The sequence below is a fragment of the Dictyostelium purpureum genome (genome assembly GCF_000190715.1).
Source record: "Dictyostelium purpureum unplaced genomic scaffold DICPUscaffold_81, whole genome shotgun sequence".
Lineage (NCBI taxonomy): Eukaryota > Evosea > Eumycetozoa > Dictyosteliales > Dictyosteliaceae > Dictyostelium > Dictyostelium purpureum.
In genome coordinates, this window is record NW_003519418.1 from 42,967 (window position 1) to 57,855 (window position 14,889).

The window sequence follows — 14,889 nt, forward strand, 5'->3', positions numbered from 1 at the left end:
CTTTTTTTTTTTTTTTTTCTTTTTTTTTTTTTTTTTTTTTTCTGTTGTTTATTTTTTTTTTTTTATTTTATTTTTTTTTTTTTTTTTCGTATTTCGCTATGGTAAGTCAAAAATTAATTAAAAAAATATAAAAAAAAATAAAAAATAAAAAATTTGAAAAAAATTTTTTTTTTTTTTTTTAATTTTTTATTTTAACGATTCGAAATTATTTACTGACAAAATACATAATTATTATTCATTTTTTTTTTTTATAATTTTTTTTAAAATAATAGCTATTGTACAATAGTAGTTATATTTCTTACAAATAAATCCCTTTTGAAGATTTTAATTGGACTCCAACTTGAATTATCATCATTATAATAAGAAATCAAAACAAAACAAAACAAAAAAAATAATTACAATGAATTATAATAAATATTTACTTAGAACAATAAACAAAAAATGTATTTCTAGGGGTTATTTTACAACTAGCAAAAGATTTTTATATAATAACAGATCAACTTTTTCAAGTAGATGCATTTTAAATCAACAAGAACAACCACTTCAACAATATATTAAAAGACATTTCAGACCAAGTACACCATCTTTCGAAGAAAAAAGAGATTTGTATGAGGTCTTGGGTGTATCAAGAGATGCTTCAAAACAAGATATTAAAAAAGCTTTTTATGGTGTAGGTTCATTAAAAACTAAATAAATAGAAAATAATAATAATAATAATAATAATAATAGAATAATAGTATACCATTACAAAGAAAATCATAATAATTATATAAATAATAATTTTAAAAAAATTCATTAATATTAATATTTTTAATTATTATAGTTAGCAAAAAAATACCATCCAGATACAAATAGTGGAGATCCAAATGCTCATAAACATTTTGCAGAAATTTCAAATGCATATGATGTACTTTATGATGATAAGAAAAGACAAGTTTATGATATGGCAGGTCATCAAGGTGCAACAGCAGAAAATATGGAACATGGTGGATTTCCAGGTGGTTTCCCAGGTGGATTCCAAGGTGGAGAAAATATTAATGTTGAAGATTTATTTGGAGGTTTCGATTTAAATGACTTATTTGGTGGTGGTGGTGGTAGAAGTAAATCAACACAAGGTTCAGATATTCAAGTTAATTTACATTTAGATTTTATGGAAGCAGTGAATGGTTGTGAAAAAGATATTTCATTTTATGGTGGTTCAAAATGTACACCATGTGATGGTAGTGGTGCTAAACCAGGTACTAAACCACAAACATGTAAGAATTGCGGTGGTACAGGTACTCAAACTCGTAGTAATGGTTTCTTCCAAATGGCATCCACTTGTCGTACATGTAAAGGCAGTGGTAAAGTTATTAAAGAACATTGTTCAACATGTAAAGGTAAAGGTGTTAATCAAGGTCAAAGAACTGTAAATATTAAAGTCCCACCAGGTATCAATAATGGTAGTTCCATTAGAGTACCAGGTCAAGGTGAACCAGGTCTTAAGGGTGGTCGTAGAGGTAATCTCTTTGTTAATGTCACTGTATCAGAGCACGAACTCTTCAGACGTCAAGGAAACGACATTCATTTGGATGTTCCAATTACTTTAGCTCAAGCTATTTTAGGTGACACTGTAACTATTCCAACCCTCTCTGGTGAGGTTGATCTTAAAGTACCAAAAGGTACCCAACCAGGCGAAAAACGTGTTCTCAAAAATAAAGGTATTCCATCAGTCAATTCAAATGGTACAGGTAGTCAATATATTCATTTCATTGTTAATATTCCAAAGAATATCAACTCTAAACAAGAAGAATTAATAAAAGAATTTGATCAAGAGGACAAAAACCATAATGGACCCTTAGACAGTTTATCCCATCCAATTTTATCTTTTTGGAATAAAGCAATGAAGAGATGGAGAGAATATTCAAATAAATTTAAAAACTAAATCAATAAATTAAATATACGCAATATAAATAATATAAACCAAAAAAAAAACCAAAAAAAAACCAAAAAAAATAATAAGAAATATTTAAAATTTTAAAATTTTAATTAATTTTATTTTAAATAATAAAGCTTCCAATAGATGATACAATCTTTAGGAATAAATGTAAAAAACTTGAATTTAATCAAGTTTAAAATTAATTTAAAATTTTATTATTTTATTTTAATAAAAAATAAAAAAATAAAAAATAAAAAATTAAATTAAAAAAATAAACCAATAAACCAGTTTTCTATTTTTATATTTTTATAGTGTTATAATTCTATAGTTTTTTAGTTTTATAGTTTTTATTTTATTATATTTTTTTTAGTTACAATAGATACTAACATCACCAGTACATGTACATGCTCTATCAATGAAACTTTGATGGCAATCACCAACGTTGTTATTGCATTTGAACATCATAGCTTGGGAAACTTGGTTACATTTGACTTTGATAGAAATATCTCCTGATTCGTAAATGGTGGCACCGCTAGCATAGGCAACTGAGAAAACTAAATCATTCCAATCACAAGTAGGGGTATCATCAGAGTTGTATAATGAAAAGATGATAGAGTCGGAAGCATAGATTGGTTTATCGGTACCAAATGATAATTTTGAAAATTGGGGAAAACCGTAAAGAGAGTTATTTGCAAGTAAAATTGGTGGAGTTTCGACACAACCTGTTTGAGTAGTATATTGTTGAGTGTTTAATGGTGTTCCTCCACAATCGAGATCTTCAAAATGTTTGATTTCTAATGTTTTTTTATCTTCGCTAAGACTTAAAAACCAATTGGTGGTGTTTGGGAATGGGTTGTTATATTCCAATATACCAAATACTGTTAGGCATTGGCCAATAACTAATGAGAAACCAGCGCCGTTTTTATTTGCAGAAGTACATTGATTATCTTGGAATGAGCCTTCAAAATTTGCAAATAATTGTGACCCTTTTATAAAGCAGCTATTTACAATTACTAATAATAAAACAATTAGTAATTTCATTTTTATATATAATTTGTTTGTGTCTGTATTTAAATAATGAAAAATAAAATAAATAAAAAAAAATCTTTTTTTATAGCAGAAAGATTAATGATAAAAACTATTAAAAAAATTAGATATTATAAAAAAAAAGATTGGATTTTTTAAAAAAATCTTTTTTTTTATCAAAATAATTTATTAAATTAATTTTTTGTTATTTCAAACCCTAAAGACATCGTTGTTTTCCAATATTATTATCAAATTAACATTCCAAAGAACAATAAAATTTTAAAAAGTGATGTGTTTTTTTTAAAATTTATTTTATTTATATTTTTTATTTTTTTTACTTCATTTATATATAGATTTTTTTAAATTTTATTCATGTTTTATTCTCTGTATTATCTTTATTTTTAAATACGAAATTCTTTTATTATTTAAAAATTGGGATAATAAAATCAAAGGAAAAATTAAAAAACTTTTCGAATAAAAATGTCTCGTATGACAAAAAAATATTTAAAAAAATAAAAACACACATGTGTGTTTGTCCCGCTTTATAATATATTGATAATTTTTATTTTAATTATAATTATACTTGAAATTATTAAAAGTATTTAGTTATATTTTTATTATATTTAAAATAAAATTTAATTATATTATAATCATTATTTATCATAAAAAAAAAAAAAATATCTATTTCCTATTAGGAAATTTCTTTTGAGATTATATTATTTTAAAAAAAATTTTAAAAATTAAAAAAAAAATAAAATTTTTTATTTTCAAAATAATTAATTTTTTTTTTCTAATTTTTTGAAAAAATCTATATTATTTTTTTTCAACACATTTAATATATAAACAGATAAAAGATTAATAATGTCAGAAGAAATTATTGCTAATGTTGATGAACTCCATAAAAATGGTGAATTTGCTAAAGTATTTGAAACTTTAACCGAAGCTGATAAAAATTCACCAAATAATGTAGAAATATTATGGCGTCTTTCAAGAGCTTACTTTGACAAAAATGAAGAAACCAACGATAAAGCACAAAAGAAACAATTTGTTGAAACCTCTGTCGAATATGCTAATAAAGCTATTACTGCTGATCCAAACCATTGGGCTGCTCACAAAGTATGTATATTTTAAACCAATTTAATCATAATAATACTAATAATACTAATTTATATTTTTAAAGTGGGTTGCTATCAGTTTATCAGCATTAGGTGACCATGTCAGTTCAAAAGAAAAAATTGCCAATGCATTCAAAATTAAGGAACATGCTGTTAAAGCTGATGAATTAAAACCAAAAGATCCAACCACTCTTCATTTATTAGGTAGATGGTGCTTCTCCATTGCTTCAATTGGTTTCATTGAAAGAGGTATCGCCTCTGCTTTATTCGGTACCCCACCAACTTCAACTTATGACGAAGCTCTTAAATACTTTTTAGCTGCATATGAAGCCGATCCAAATCTTATTCGTAATGCTATTTTCATTGGTGATTCCTACACCCAACTTAAAAATACTCCAAAAGCTAAAGAATTTTACAAAATCGCCGCTTCCATCGAACCAAAGAACGAATTTGAAAAGACTTTAGTTAAAGAAGCACAAAACAAAGCCAAATAAATTAAATATTAAAATAAAATCTAAATATAGTATAATTTTTTATTAAATAGATATACATCTATTTTTGTTTTATAAAACAATCTATTAATTTTTCTTTTTTTTTTCTCTCTTTTTTTGGATTGTTTCAAATAAAAAATCAAAGATAAATATAGTTAAAATATTAATCAAATTATAAAAATTTTATAAATGTAAAATCGATTTCCAATTATATAATTTTTATTTTTAAATAAATAAATATTTTTTTTTTATTATTTTATTTACATTTTATATAAATAATTTTTTTTTTTTGCTATTTTACTATTATAAATATTTAATTATATTTATTCAAATTAATTATATGTAAGATAATATTTAAAATAAAATTCACATGCCCATATTAAAAGTAATATAAAAAAAAAAATAATTCACACCCATTAAAATATTTATTTAATTTATTTTTTTTTGGGTTTAACATTTCAATAAAAAAGTAAAAACAAATAATTTTCAATATATATTAAAAAATTATACAATTTTCAATACCCCACACACAAATAAAATAAAATAAATAAAAGATAGTCAACACACATAGTTCTCAATAAAATAAAATATACAGTTATTTTGTATGGTTATTTATTTAATTTTTCATTCTTAATTATTATTTAAATAAAAGAGTTAGGGAAAAAAAAAAAGATATCATTGTAAGAATAAATTGTGTGGTATGTGGTTCAATGTGTGTGTGAAATTATTATTAAATAGTCTTTGTTTCCCTTAGTTAATATTTTTTTTTTTTTTTTATTTTATATTTTTTTATTTTGTGTTAATGTTGTGTTGATATTTTTTTAATTGTTTTATTTTTCGAAAAAAATAATAATAATAAAATAACATTACAATTAGATATTTTTATATATATTTTATATGTGTAGAAATAATGTTTTGTTTATAAAAATACACTAGTAACATTACTCAAAATTAAAATATATTTTAAAATATAATTTTTTTTTTTTCAAATATTTAGATTTAATTTTAATAAATTATAACAAAAAGAAAAAAAAGAATCAAAAGATAATAAAAAAATAATAAAAAATAAAATGTTAAAACTTTTTATTTTTTTTATTTTATTTTTATTTTTTTCTCCCAAATTCACTTTTCAAATAGGTAATTATTTTATTTTTTTTAACAATTTTTTTGTTATTTTTACTAATTTCAATTTTTTTTTATAAAATTTAATAATTTTTATTTTTTCATTTGTTTTTAAAGATTTGGGGGGAAATACAAACAGAAACTCAAATATTTATAAAAACTATGATATATCTATTCTTAAAAAAGAATATGAATCAATTATAAGGTAAAATAATAAAGAGATTATAAAAAAGTATAATTATATAAATACTAATCGAAATAATTTTAAAATAGCGATATAAGTATAAATAACATTGATTACGAAAGTGACTTAACAAATATTTTAAATCAATTAAATAATTTACAGTTTACAAATTTTACAAATTTCAACAGTTTGGAATGGTACAACAGTAATAATATAAATAGTAACAATACACTCTATACAATTAATGATAATAATGTCAGCGATAATAAAGTTAAAGTTGGTATTGTTGTTTCAAGCTTTGAAGGTATGCATTCAACATCAGGTATTGGTACAGTCTATTCAATTCTTTCAGAGTTTTTAAAAGAAAAGGGTTATGATGTAACAGTTATTTATACAAGAGACGAAACACCAGAAAGAAAGAGTTTCTATGAGTGGAAAGTTGATTTAAAGAGAAGAGGTATTAATTTAGTTCACTTACCAAATCCAACTGTTCGAGTAGACAATCCATTATTTGTTAGAAAATCGTATCAGGTTTATCAATATTTAAAGAGCCAATCATTTGATATATTACATTTCCCAGATTTTGAGGGTATGGCTTATTATTGTTGTTTAGCAAAGAAAAATGGTTTATATTTCAATTCAACATCCATTGTAGTAGGTCTTCATGGTCCATCTGTTTGGGTATCAAAATCAAATCAAAACCAAAAGATTTCGCTTCAAAATGACCAACTCGAACTTGATTTCATGGAAAGAAAGTCTGTTGAAATGGCCGATATCATCTGGACTCCAAGTAATTATATTGTCAACTGGTTAATTACCGAAGCTGGATGGACAATCCCACAATCAAATCTTTATCTTTTACCTTTCCTCCCACCAAAACAAACATCTTTAACAACTCAAAAAGATTCAAAATCAAGCTCAATTAAAGAGTTTGTATTTTTTGGCCGTTTAGAAAAAAGAAAGGGTTTGGCATTGTTTTGTGATGCTTTAGATCAATTAGTAGATCAACATTCAAATTTATTTGACGATAAACCAAAAATCAAAGTTTCATTTTTAGGTCGTTCATCAACCATCAATTCTATCGACTCAATAGAGTATCTTAAAGATCGTTCTTTATCATGGCCATTTAAAGTTTCGTTTTTAACTGAAATGTCCTCATCAGAAGCCATCGAATATCTCTCAGCTGGACTTGATAAAGTTGCTGTTATCCCATCATTAGAAGATAATGCTCCATATACTTTATACGAATGTCTTTATATGGGTATTCCATTTATTGCAAGTTCACAGTCCTCAATGATTCCATTAATCAACAAAGATGACCAACAGGAAGTTCTTTTTAGTTCAAGAAGCTCTTTCTCTTTAATGAATAAAATTTTCTCAATTTTAAATAGTCCAGATTCATCTCACAAGATTGTCAAACCCTTGTTCACCAAAGATAAATCTGAACAAACTTGGTTAAATTTTTACAAGTTCATAATTAACCAACAAGAAGAGAAACAAAAAGAAACTGGTATTTTATTTAATGATTTCAAAGGAAATATGACATCAGGTAGTGGTATTGCAATATCCGAAGGTGAACCATTGGTCTCTATATGCATTGTTCATTTTAATAGACCATTTTACTTAAAACAAGCATTGGAATCAATCGAAAATCAGGACTACTTAAACTATGAGGTTATATTGGTTGATGATGGTAGCTCTAATCAAGATGCTCTCGACTACATCAAATCGTTAGAAAACAAATTCAAATATAATGGTTGGAAAATTATTCAAACTGAAAATAGATATTTAGGTGCCGCTCGTAATGCTGCATCAAAAGAAGCAAATGGAAAGTATCTTTTATTCCTTGATGATGATAACTATTTGTACTCTAATACAATTTCAACCTATGTCAAAATCGCCACCAATACTAAATCTAATGTTGTAACCGCTGCTCATTCAATTTTCAATTCATCTTTATCGCCAATTTCTGAACAAGTCGTTATCGAAAGACAATGGGTTCCATTAGGTCCATCCCTTTCTGTTGGTCTCTTTAAGAATTGTTTTGGTGATGCAAACTTTTTCATTGAAAAAAAGTCATTCGAATCTATTGGTGGCTTCACAGAAGAATATGGCGTTGGTTTAGAAGATCATGAAATTTTAGCAAAGTTGGTCATTGAAGGTTACAAGCTCTCTGTTTCAACTGAGCCATTGCTTTATTATAGAATGCATGATCCAGAAAACCAAATGATTTTCAATACAGACTCAAAATCAAATCAAATGCGTTATATTCGTCCATTCTCTCAAGTTTTATCAAATGGTCATGTTCCAGTATTAAAGGTTTTAGCTTCAAACGCTGTTCGTCACTCTAGTAAACTTGCCCTCAATTCACAATGCAACATTACCTTATCATCTGTTCAACCAAGATTTGGCTCTCCATCAGGTGGTACATTAATTACAATTAATGGTAATGGGTTCAACTGTGGTGTAACTAGTGTTTTATTGGGTGGTGCTTCGTGTCTTAATCCAAAAGTAAAAACAGATTCAATTTTAACTTGTACTACACCAGAATCATCATCTAATGGAACAGCAGATCTCTCTGTTAAGGGCCATGATGGTTCAGTTGCAACTCTTATGGAAGCATTCGATTATGAATCTAAAATAGCTGTAAAGTCATGTAATCTTGGTGCCACTGCTGAATATCTTAGTTGTATTCTAACCAAGCCATCAAATCAAGCTGAAAGTTCGTGTTATAAAATATTTTCTGGAAATTCACTTCAGTTATTAGGTGGTGGTAGTTCGGTTAAATGTGAATGGACAGGCCCATCTATTTTAATGGTAACCTATGGTGGTAGTCCAAGTGTTGAAATGAATTCTCAATTAGAGTTTTTGGGTGGTGGAATTACCTCGGTCGATGGTGATACCAATGAATTCCAAACAGTTACAGTTCAACCAGCTGAAGAAGTCTCACCAAAAGTAATTCTCAAAGCACCTCGTATTATCGATGCATGTGACCCACTTGTTTTAGATGCAACTCATACAACTGGTGATAATGGTAAACCATTAACTTATGTATGGAGTGTTAGTGGTGGTGGTGCAGATAATAATCAAGAGTTAAACCAACTTTTAGCTAAAAGTGTCAACAAAATTACAATTCCAAACAATCTTTTAAGTGAAGGCGAATATGTCTTTACATTAGAGGCTAAAAATTGGTTGGGTTATTCTGATAGTTCCAGTGTTACAGTAACTAAACAAAATGGTCCGGTATTGTACGTTAATATTGAAGGCCCACCCGTCATTAAAACTGGCACAAGTGACCTTAGTCTTATCGGTAATGCTTCACTCAGCGGATGCTCAACAAAAAATGATACAGCTTCCCAAACAATAACCTATAAATGGGAAATCTCACCCGAAATCGTAATAAAAGAAAGTGCTCTAAATAATAAGGTACTCAATGTTCCCTCTTCTTCATGGGTTTATAATACAAATTATACTGTTACACTTACAGCAACATCCGGTACTGTTTCAAATTATGCTACTGTTACAATTATTGTAGGGGGTATACCCGTAATTGCCAATATTAAAGGAGGTGATAAAAAATTCTCATTGAACAAACAAATTACTTTGGATGCTTCTTCATCAATAGATCCAACTAATAATGTTACATCAACTGACTCTTTCACCTATACATGGTCATGTGTTGTTCAACGTACTAATAAAGATTGTGGTATCAATCCTTTACCATCAGATCCAATTATTGAAATTAGTACCTCTTCACTTGGAGTTGGTTTATATTATTTTTCTGTTGAAGTTGCACCAATTGACGACCCCTCAAGATCAGGGTCCGCAACAACATCAATTGAGGTAACAAACAAACCATTCCTCGATATCTCAATTGATAAATCATTACTCCCAACCTATATTAATCCAACCGAGAAGTTAATTTTAAGATCCATTATCACTGGTTATACTGGAAATCCCTCAAATCTTCAATATCAATGGAGTAAAGATCAAGGTACACTAGAAATAAATCCTTTATCGGCAGCTGCAAGTACTCCATTGAATGGAAGAAATTTAGTTTTAAAAGCTGGCTCTCTTGGTCCTTCATGCCTATATACCTTTACTATTACAGTAACAGATAAGGTTAGTGGCGAAAAAGGTTCTGCATCAGTAACATTTAAAACCGAAGCAGCACCAACCGGTGGAGATATTATTTGTCATCAAACTAGCGGTACCGTTATTGACCAATACTCTATCGAAATGTCAAAGGATTGGACTTCAAATACTGGAATTAAGGGATATGTATTCAGATATCGTATTGGAAATACTCCAGAAGTTTCATTAGGTGATAAATCTGAAGACAATTCAATTATTACCTATTTACCACCCGGAGATATCACAATTATTGGTTATGTTTATTCAGGCAACGATATACCATCCACAAAAGAATGTAAAATTAAAGTTGAAAAAATCAATGACCCAGAAAGAGTTATTAATTTCTTAACTGGTATTATGACAAATTCATCAATTGATATCTATCAACTTAGTGTAGGTGTAAAAATTGCTAATTCCTATTTATCTTCCAAACCAAAATCAAACTCTAAATTAGCAACTGAAGCAGAAGTTGTAAATAGAGCCACCCAATTAAAATCTTCTGGTGTCACTATGGTTTTGGGTAAAATCAATCAACAAGAGACTCTTTCTGCCTATGGTATCTCTTCAATTGTAGATCTTATTTGTACATCCACTGATCTTTCTACAGTGGTTCATCCAAAATCTCTTCAAGACTCAATGAAAGTTATGGAGAAAGTTGGTCCTTTAATGATAAAAGCCCCAATTTTACAAAGTGATTTCGCTTTATCCGCTAGTTTCTTAGGTAATGTAGATTTACAAATAAAAGATCAAGTTACAGGAATCAATCCAGACTATGTAGAAACAGCAATTAATGTTTCATCAAAGATTTTGACAGTATCATATTTACTCGCTGATGGTCTCCTTTATCGTACTATTGATGGCGAAGAACCAATATCAGTATCTGGTAATGGACTTACAATTACAGCATTCAAAGCTTTACCTCATGACTTTAACTCAAATGGAAAAGAAATTGGTGGTGAAAAAGGTGATCCAAAATTTGCACTCCCATCTGGTATTTTAAGCAAACATATTCAATCACTTAAAGGAGATGCTGGTGTTTCAGCTAAATATGTTTCAATCCCATCCAATACTCATATCTCTCATAAAACTCCAAAAGGTTCAACACTAAAGCCAAGAACAGTTTCTTTAAGCCTCTACAAAGACGATAACTCCCCACTTTCAATTAATAATCTTAAGAATCCAATTTCTATCAACATGGGTGCAATTGATAATAATAACAAAGAACATAAATGTGCATGGTGGAATGAAAATAAATTACAATGGTCAACCGAAGGCTGTAGCACTGAAAAGAAATCAGGATCAATTCATTGTAAATGTAGCCATCTTACCGAGTTTGGTATTTTAGAATTTGCTAAATCCTCAACTAATATATGGATTATTATTGGTCCAGTTATTGGTGGTGTTGTATTTGCTGCTCTATTGGTTGGAACTGTTGTATTTATTAAAAAGAAGAAAACAAAAGATAACAAAAAGAAAGGTAAAAAAACAAAAGAAGAATTGGCAAAAGAAAAAGAAGATAAGAAGCAACAACAAAGAGAAAAGAAAGAACAAGAAAAAAAAGCAAAAGAAGACAAAAAGAAAGCAAAGGAGGATAAAAAAGATGATGCATCTTCCTCAAAAGATGAACCTCACGAAAAAGATAGTATGGAGATTCCAAAGACAAATAAAGATAAAGAATTTGGTGATGAAAATGACGTTCAATATATTCTTCAAGAATTCAAAGATATTTATGGTGAGGCTAAAAAGAGAGAACAACAAAAGATACTTAAGAATCAACCAATATCTCCTGTCTCTTCCACTGGTTCATCATTAAGTAATAACTCTACCCCAGCTACATCGACTGTCCCAATTCCAACCGAATCTCCTGAACAATCAACATTTAATCCTGAAAAAGATAAAGCTGCCAGAACAATTCAAAAAGCTTGGAAAAATTATAATAATATCAAACAACTTAGAAAAGAAGCTGAAGTAGAAGAATTATTAGATAATATTGGAGAACTATTATCTGACGATGAACATGATCCATTCGAACTTGAACAAAACGAATAAATAGATAAATATAATAATAATAAAAATAAAATAATAAAAACAAATAATAATAAATAAATAAAAAAAAAAAAAAATTTTAAATCCTTAAAAGGTTTTTAAATAAAATTGTAAAATAAATATTTATTTTAATAGTTTCTTTTTTAAATGGATAATTTTTATTTGTATTTTCTTTTTTTATTTTTTTCTTTTTTTTTGCATTAGTATTTTAAATAATAAAAAAAACTTTGTCAAAGAAAATTATTTGTTACCTTTATTTTAAATTAAATTTTCTTGAATATTATTGAATAAAAGAGTTATACTAATTAAAAAAAGAGTTAAAAATATTTAATAATAAAAAAAAGTTTTACCTTAGGTTTACCATTTAGTTTTTATTTTAAATTTTTTTTTTTGTGATATTTTTTTAAGGCTTTGAATATTTGAGTTTACATTTGATTTGGTTGAAATAAAGAAGATTAAGTTTAATAGTCTCTATTTTGTCTTTTTCTTCTATCATCTTCATAATAATCTCTATCTCTCTTTCTGTGTTCGTCATATCTGTGATCTCTATTATCTCTATAATCTCTGCCATTATTACCACCATTACCACCACTAATATAACTGTAATCCCTACCTCTACCGCTACCACCTCTTCTATCATTGTGGCCGTATTGTGGTGCTGGTGCTGTTGAAATTGAATCCCTGTTATTATATCTATCACCACCTCTACGATCATAATCATTATATCTTCTATCGTCCCTGTCTCTAAAACTATCGGGTCTACCTACGCTTGCTCTTCTGCCAGATTTGTAATACTCGTCCATTACTTCACGAATTTTTTGAAAACCTATATGTTTTTTACCTTCAAGATGACTAATTGATCTTTTTTCTTTATCTCCAACAAATAATAAAGCTCCACATATTTCACAAACTGACATTCTTTTATTTTCATTCTTTTCTTGCTCTATCTATAAAATTAAAAAAAAAAAAAAACAAGTTAGAAAAAAGAAAAAAGGCAAAAAGAAAAAATTTATAAATAATTACCTTTTCTAATTCAGTTTTTTGATTTTTTAATTCATCAGCTTGGGTCATTAAAGCTTGAGCTTCTGTAATTTGACCTTCTTCACCTAATTCTTCGGATTTCTTTAAAAGCTCTTGAATCTTTAAATCCAATTCAGCAATTTTACTATTTGGTACTTCTTTTTCTAATCCACCCTCTTCATCATCAAGTTGGCTAATACTTAGTTGGGTTGGTGCACCCCCATGGTGATTAGCATCACCATTTGGATTTTGAAGTAATCTTTCTTTATTTCTTTTAATTCTATTGATAGAGATGTTGTTAATTAAATGTTTAGTATAAAAAGAAATAATTAGTTTTGAAACTATTGTTTTTACTTACTTTTTATCGTTATCTGAAATTAAACCTTCGATTAAACGAACCCATTCAAATTCATAATCATACTTTTCTTTAGAATTTTGGTATTGTTTAACACAATTTTCGTCATGAAGTTTAGAGCATGGACCTAAATCACGAATATTTGCATTTGTAAATAATTCATGTGGACATAAGCCACATAAATAAAACTTACATATATCGGGGTCGGTAAAGTCGTTTTCAACTTTAACTCTATCTTTTGGCTGTTGTTGTTGTATAAATAAAAAAGAAATTAAGTATATATTAACATGTTGTTTTATAGAAAGAATATTTTAATACTTACAAGTAAATTTCTATCTTTTCCTAAAAATTCATCTAATTGGGCACGTAACTCTTGCTATAAATAATAAAAGTGTTAATATAAATCTTTAATTTTAAATTATAACAAAGTAAAATTTACCATTTTTTTTCGATTAATAAAATTTAAATTAATAATAAAAATAAAAAAATAGGTTTTCTTTTTAAAAATATAAAAAAAAAAAAAAAAAAAAAAAAAAAAAAAAAAAAATTAATTTTAATTTTTTCAAAAACATAATTTTTTTTTTTTCTTTTGTATTTATTTATTCAATATCTTTTTTTTTTTTTCATTTTTTATAATATTATTAATAATAATAATAAAAACCAATAATTGTAATTATTGATAAATTATAATAAAAAAATAAAATAAAAAAAAAAAGATAAAATTCATAGTTTTATAAATGAAAAATATGTGAAATTTAAATAAAAAAAAAAAAATAAAAAAAAAATAAAATTAAAAAATCTTTTTTTTTTTTTTTTTTTTTTTAGTTTTTTCATTCCAAATTCTGTTTCCCAAAATTTACATTTATTATATATAATTCGAAATTCTTTAAAGATGGAAGGTGAACAAACTCTTGTACCATTAGGTGGTAAAGTTATCCCAGCAGGTATGGAAACTCATGCCGATTGGATGAGTCGTCCAATTCAAACTGAAGAACCAGTTAAAGAAGATTATGGTGAAGAATATAGAGAAGTAGAAAAACTCAGAGAAGAATTAGGAAATGTTAAAAAAGTTGTTGTATGTATCAATTATCTTTTATTTTGTGAACCTTTTTTTTAAATATTAATAGCTTCCAATTCTATAATTAGACCTCAATTTGCCAACCAGTTCAATCAATTTATACTCTTAATTTCTACCTCGAATCAAATGAACCAAACACTAATAAAGAAACTGCTGAAAAACAAATTCAAGAGCAAACTGTTAAAAGAGATCAAATTATTTTAGAGTTGGAAAAGTTTATTCCATTATTTGAAAAACATAGTGAATATGGTAAGTGTATCATATATTTTTTTATATTGTATATATAATATTTTTTTATTTAATATTAATCCAACTTTGAATTTTAGTTTCATATAAAGAAGGTATCGAAGAAATTATTAAACAATCAAAAACTAAATTAAATAGCAAAGAAGAAAATTTC

General features: G+C 26.7%; 4 protein-coding genes across 4 annotated transcripts; 3 read left to right on the forward strand and 1 right to left on the reverse strand.

Annotated features, from left to right (window-relative positions):
* Positions 1–400: 400 nt before the first annotated feature.
* On the forward strand, positions 401–1,924 carry DICPUDRAFT_77729 (uncharacterized protein; the record flags this gene model as incomplete). Its single annotated transcript, XM_003286800.1, has 2 exons — positions 401–670; positions 824–1,924. The coding sequence occupies 2 exons, from the start codon at positions 401–403 to the stop codon at positions 1,922–1,924; spliced, it is 1,371 nt and encodes a 456-aa protein (XP_003286848.1).
* A 360-nt stretch (positions 1,925–2,284) lies between these two features.
* Positions 2,285–2,959, reverse strand: DICPUDRAFT_77730 (uncharacterized protein; the record flags this gene model as incomplete). The annotated part of the gene is made up of 1 exon (XM_003286814.1): positions 2,285–2,959. One exon carries the CDS (start codon positions 2,957–2,959, stop codon positions 2,285–2,287), a length of 675 nt encoding a protein of 224 aa, XP_003286862.1.
* An 846-nt stretch (positions 2,960–3,805) lies between these two features.
* DICPUDRAFT_31606 (uncharacterized protein) lies at positions 3,806–4,553 on the forward strand (the record flags this gene model as incomplete). The annotated part of the gene is made up of 2 exons (XM_003286801.1): positions 3,806–4,060; positions 4,125–4,553. The coding sequence occupies 2 exons, from the start codon at positions 3,806–3,808 to the stop codon at positions 4,551–4,553; spliced, it is 684 nt and encodes a 227-aa protein (XP_003286849.1).
* A 1,067-nt stretch (positions 4,554–5,620) lies between these two features.
* DICPUDRAFT_87341 (uncharacterized protein) lies at positions 5,621–14,693 on the forward strand (the record flags this gene model as incomplete). The annotated part of the gene is made up of 5 exons (XM_003286802.1): positions 5,621–5,687; positions 5,790–5,877; positions 5,946–11,958; positions 13,098–13,102; positions 14,558–14,693. 5 exons carry the CDS (start codon positions 5,621–5,623, stop codon positions 14,691–14,693), a joined length of 6,309 nt encoding a protein of 2,102 aa, XP_003286850.1.
* Between the last annotated feature and the right edge of the window lie 196 nt (positions 14,694–14,889).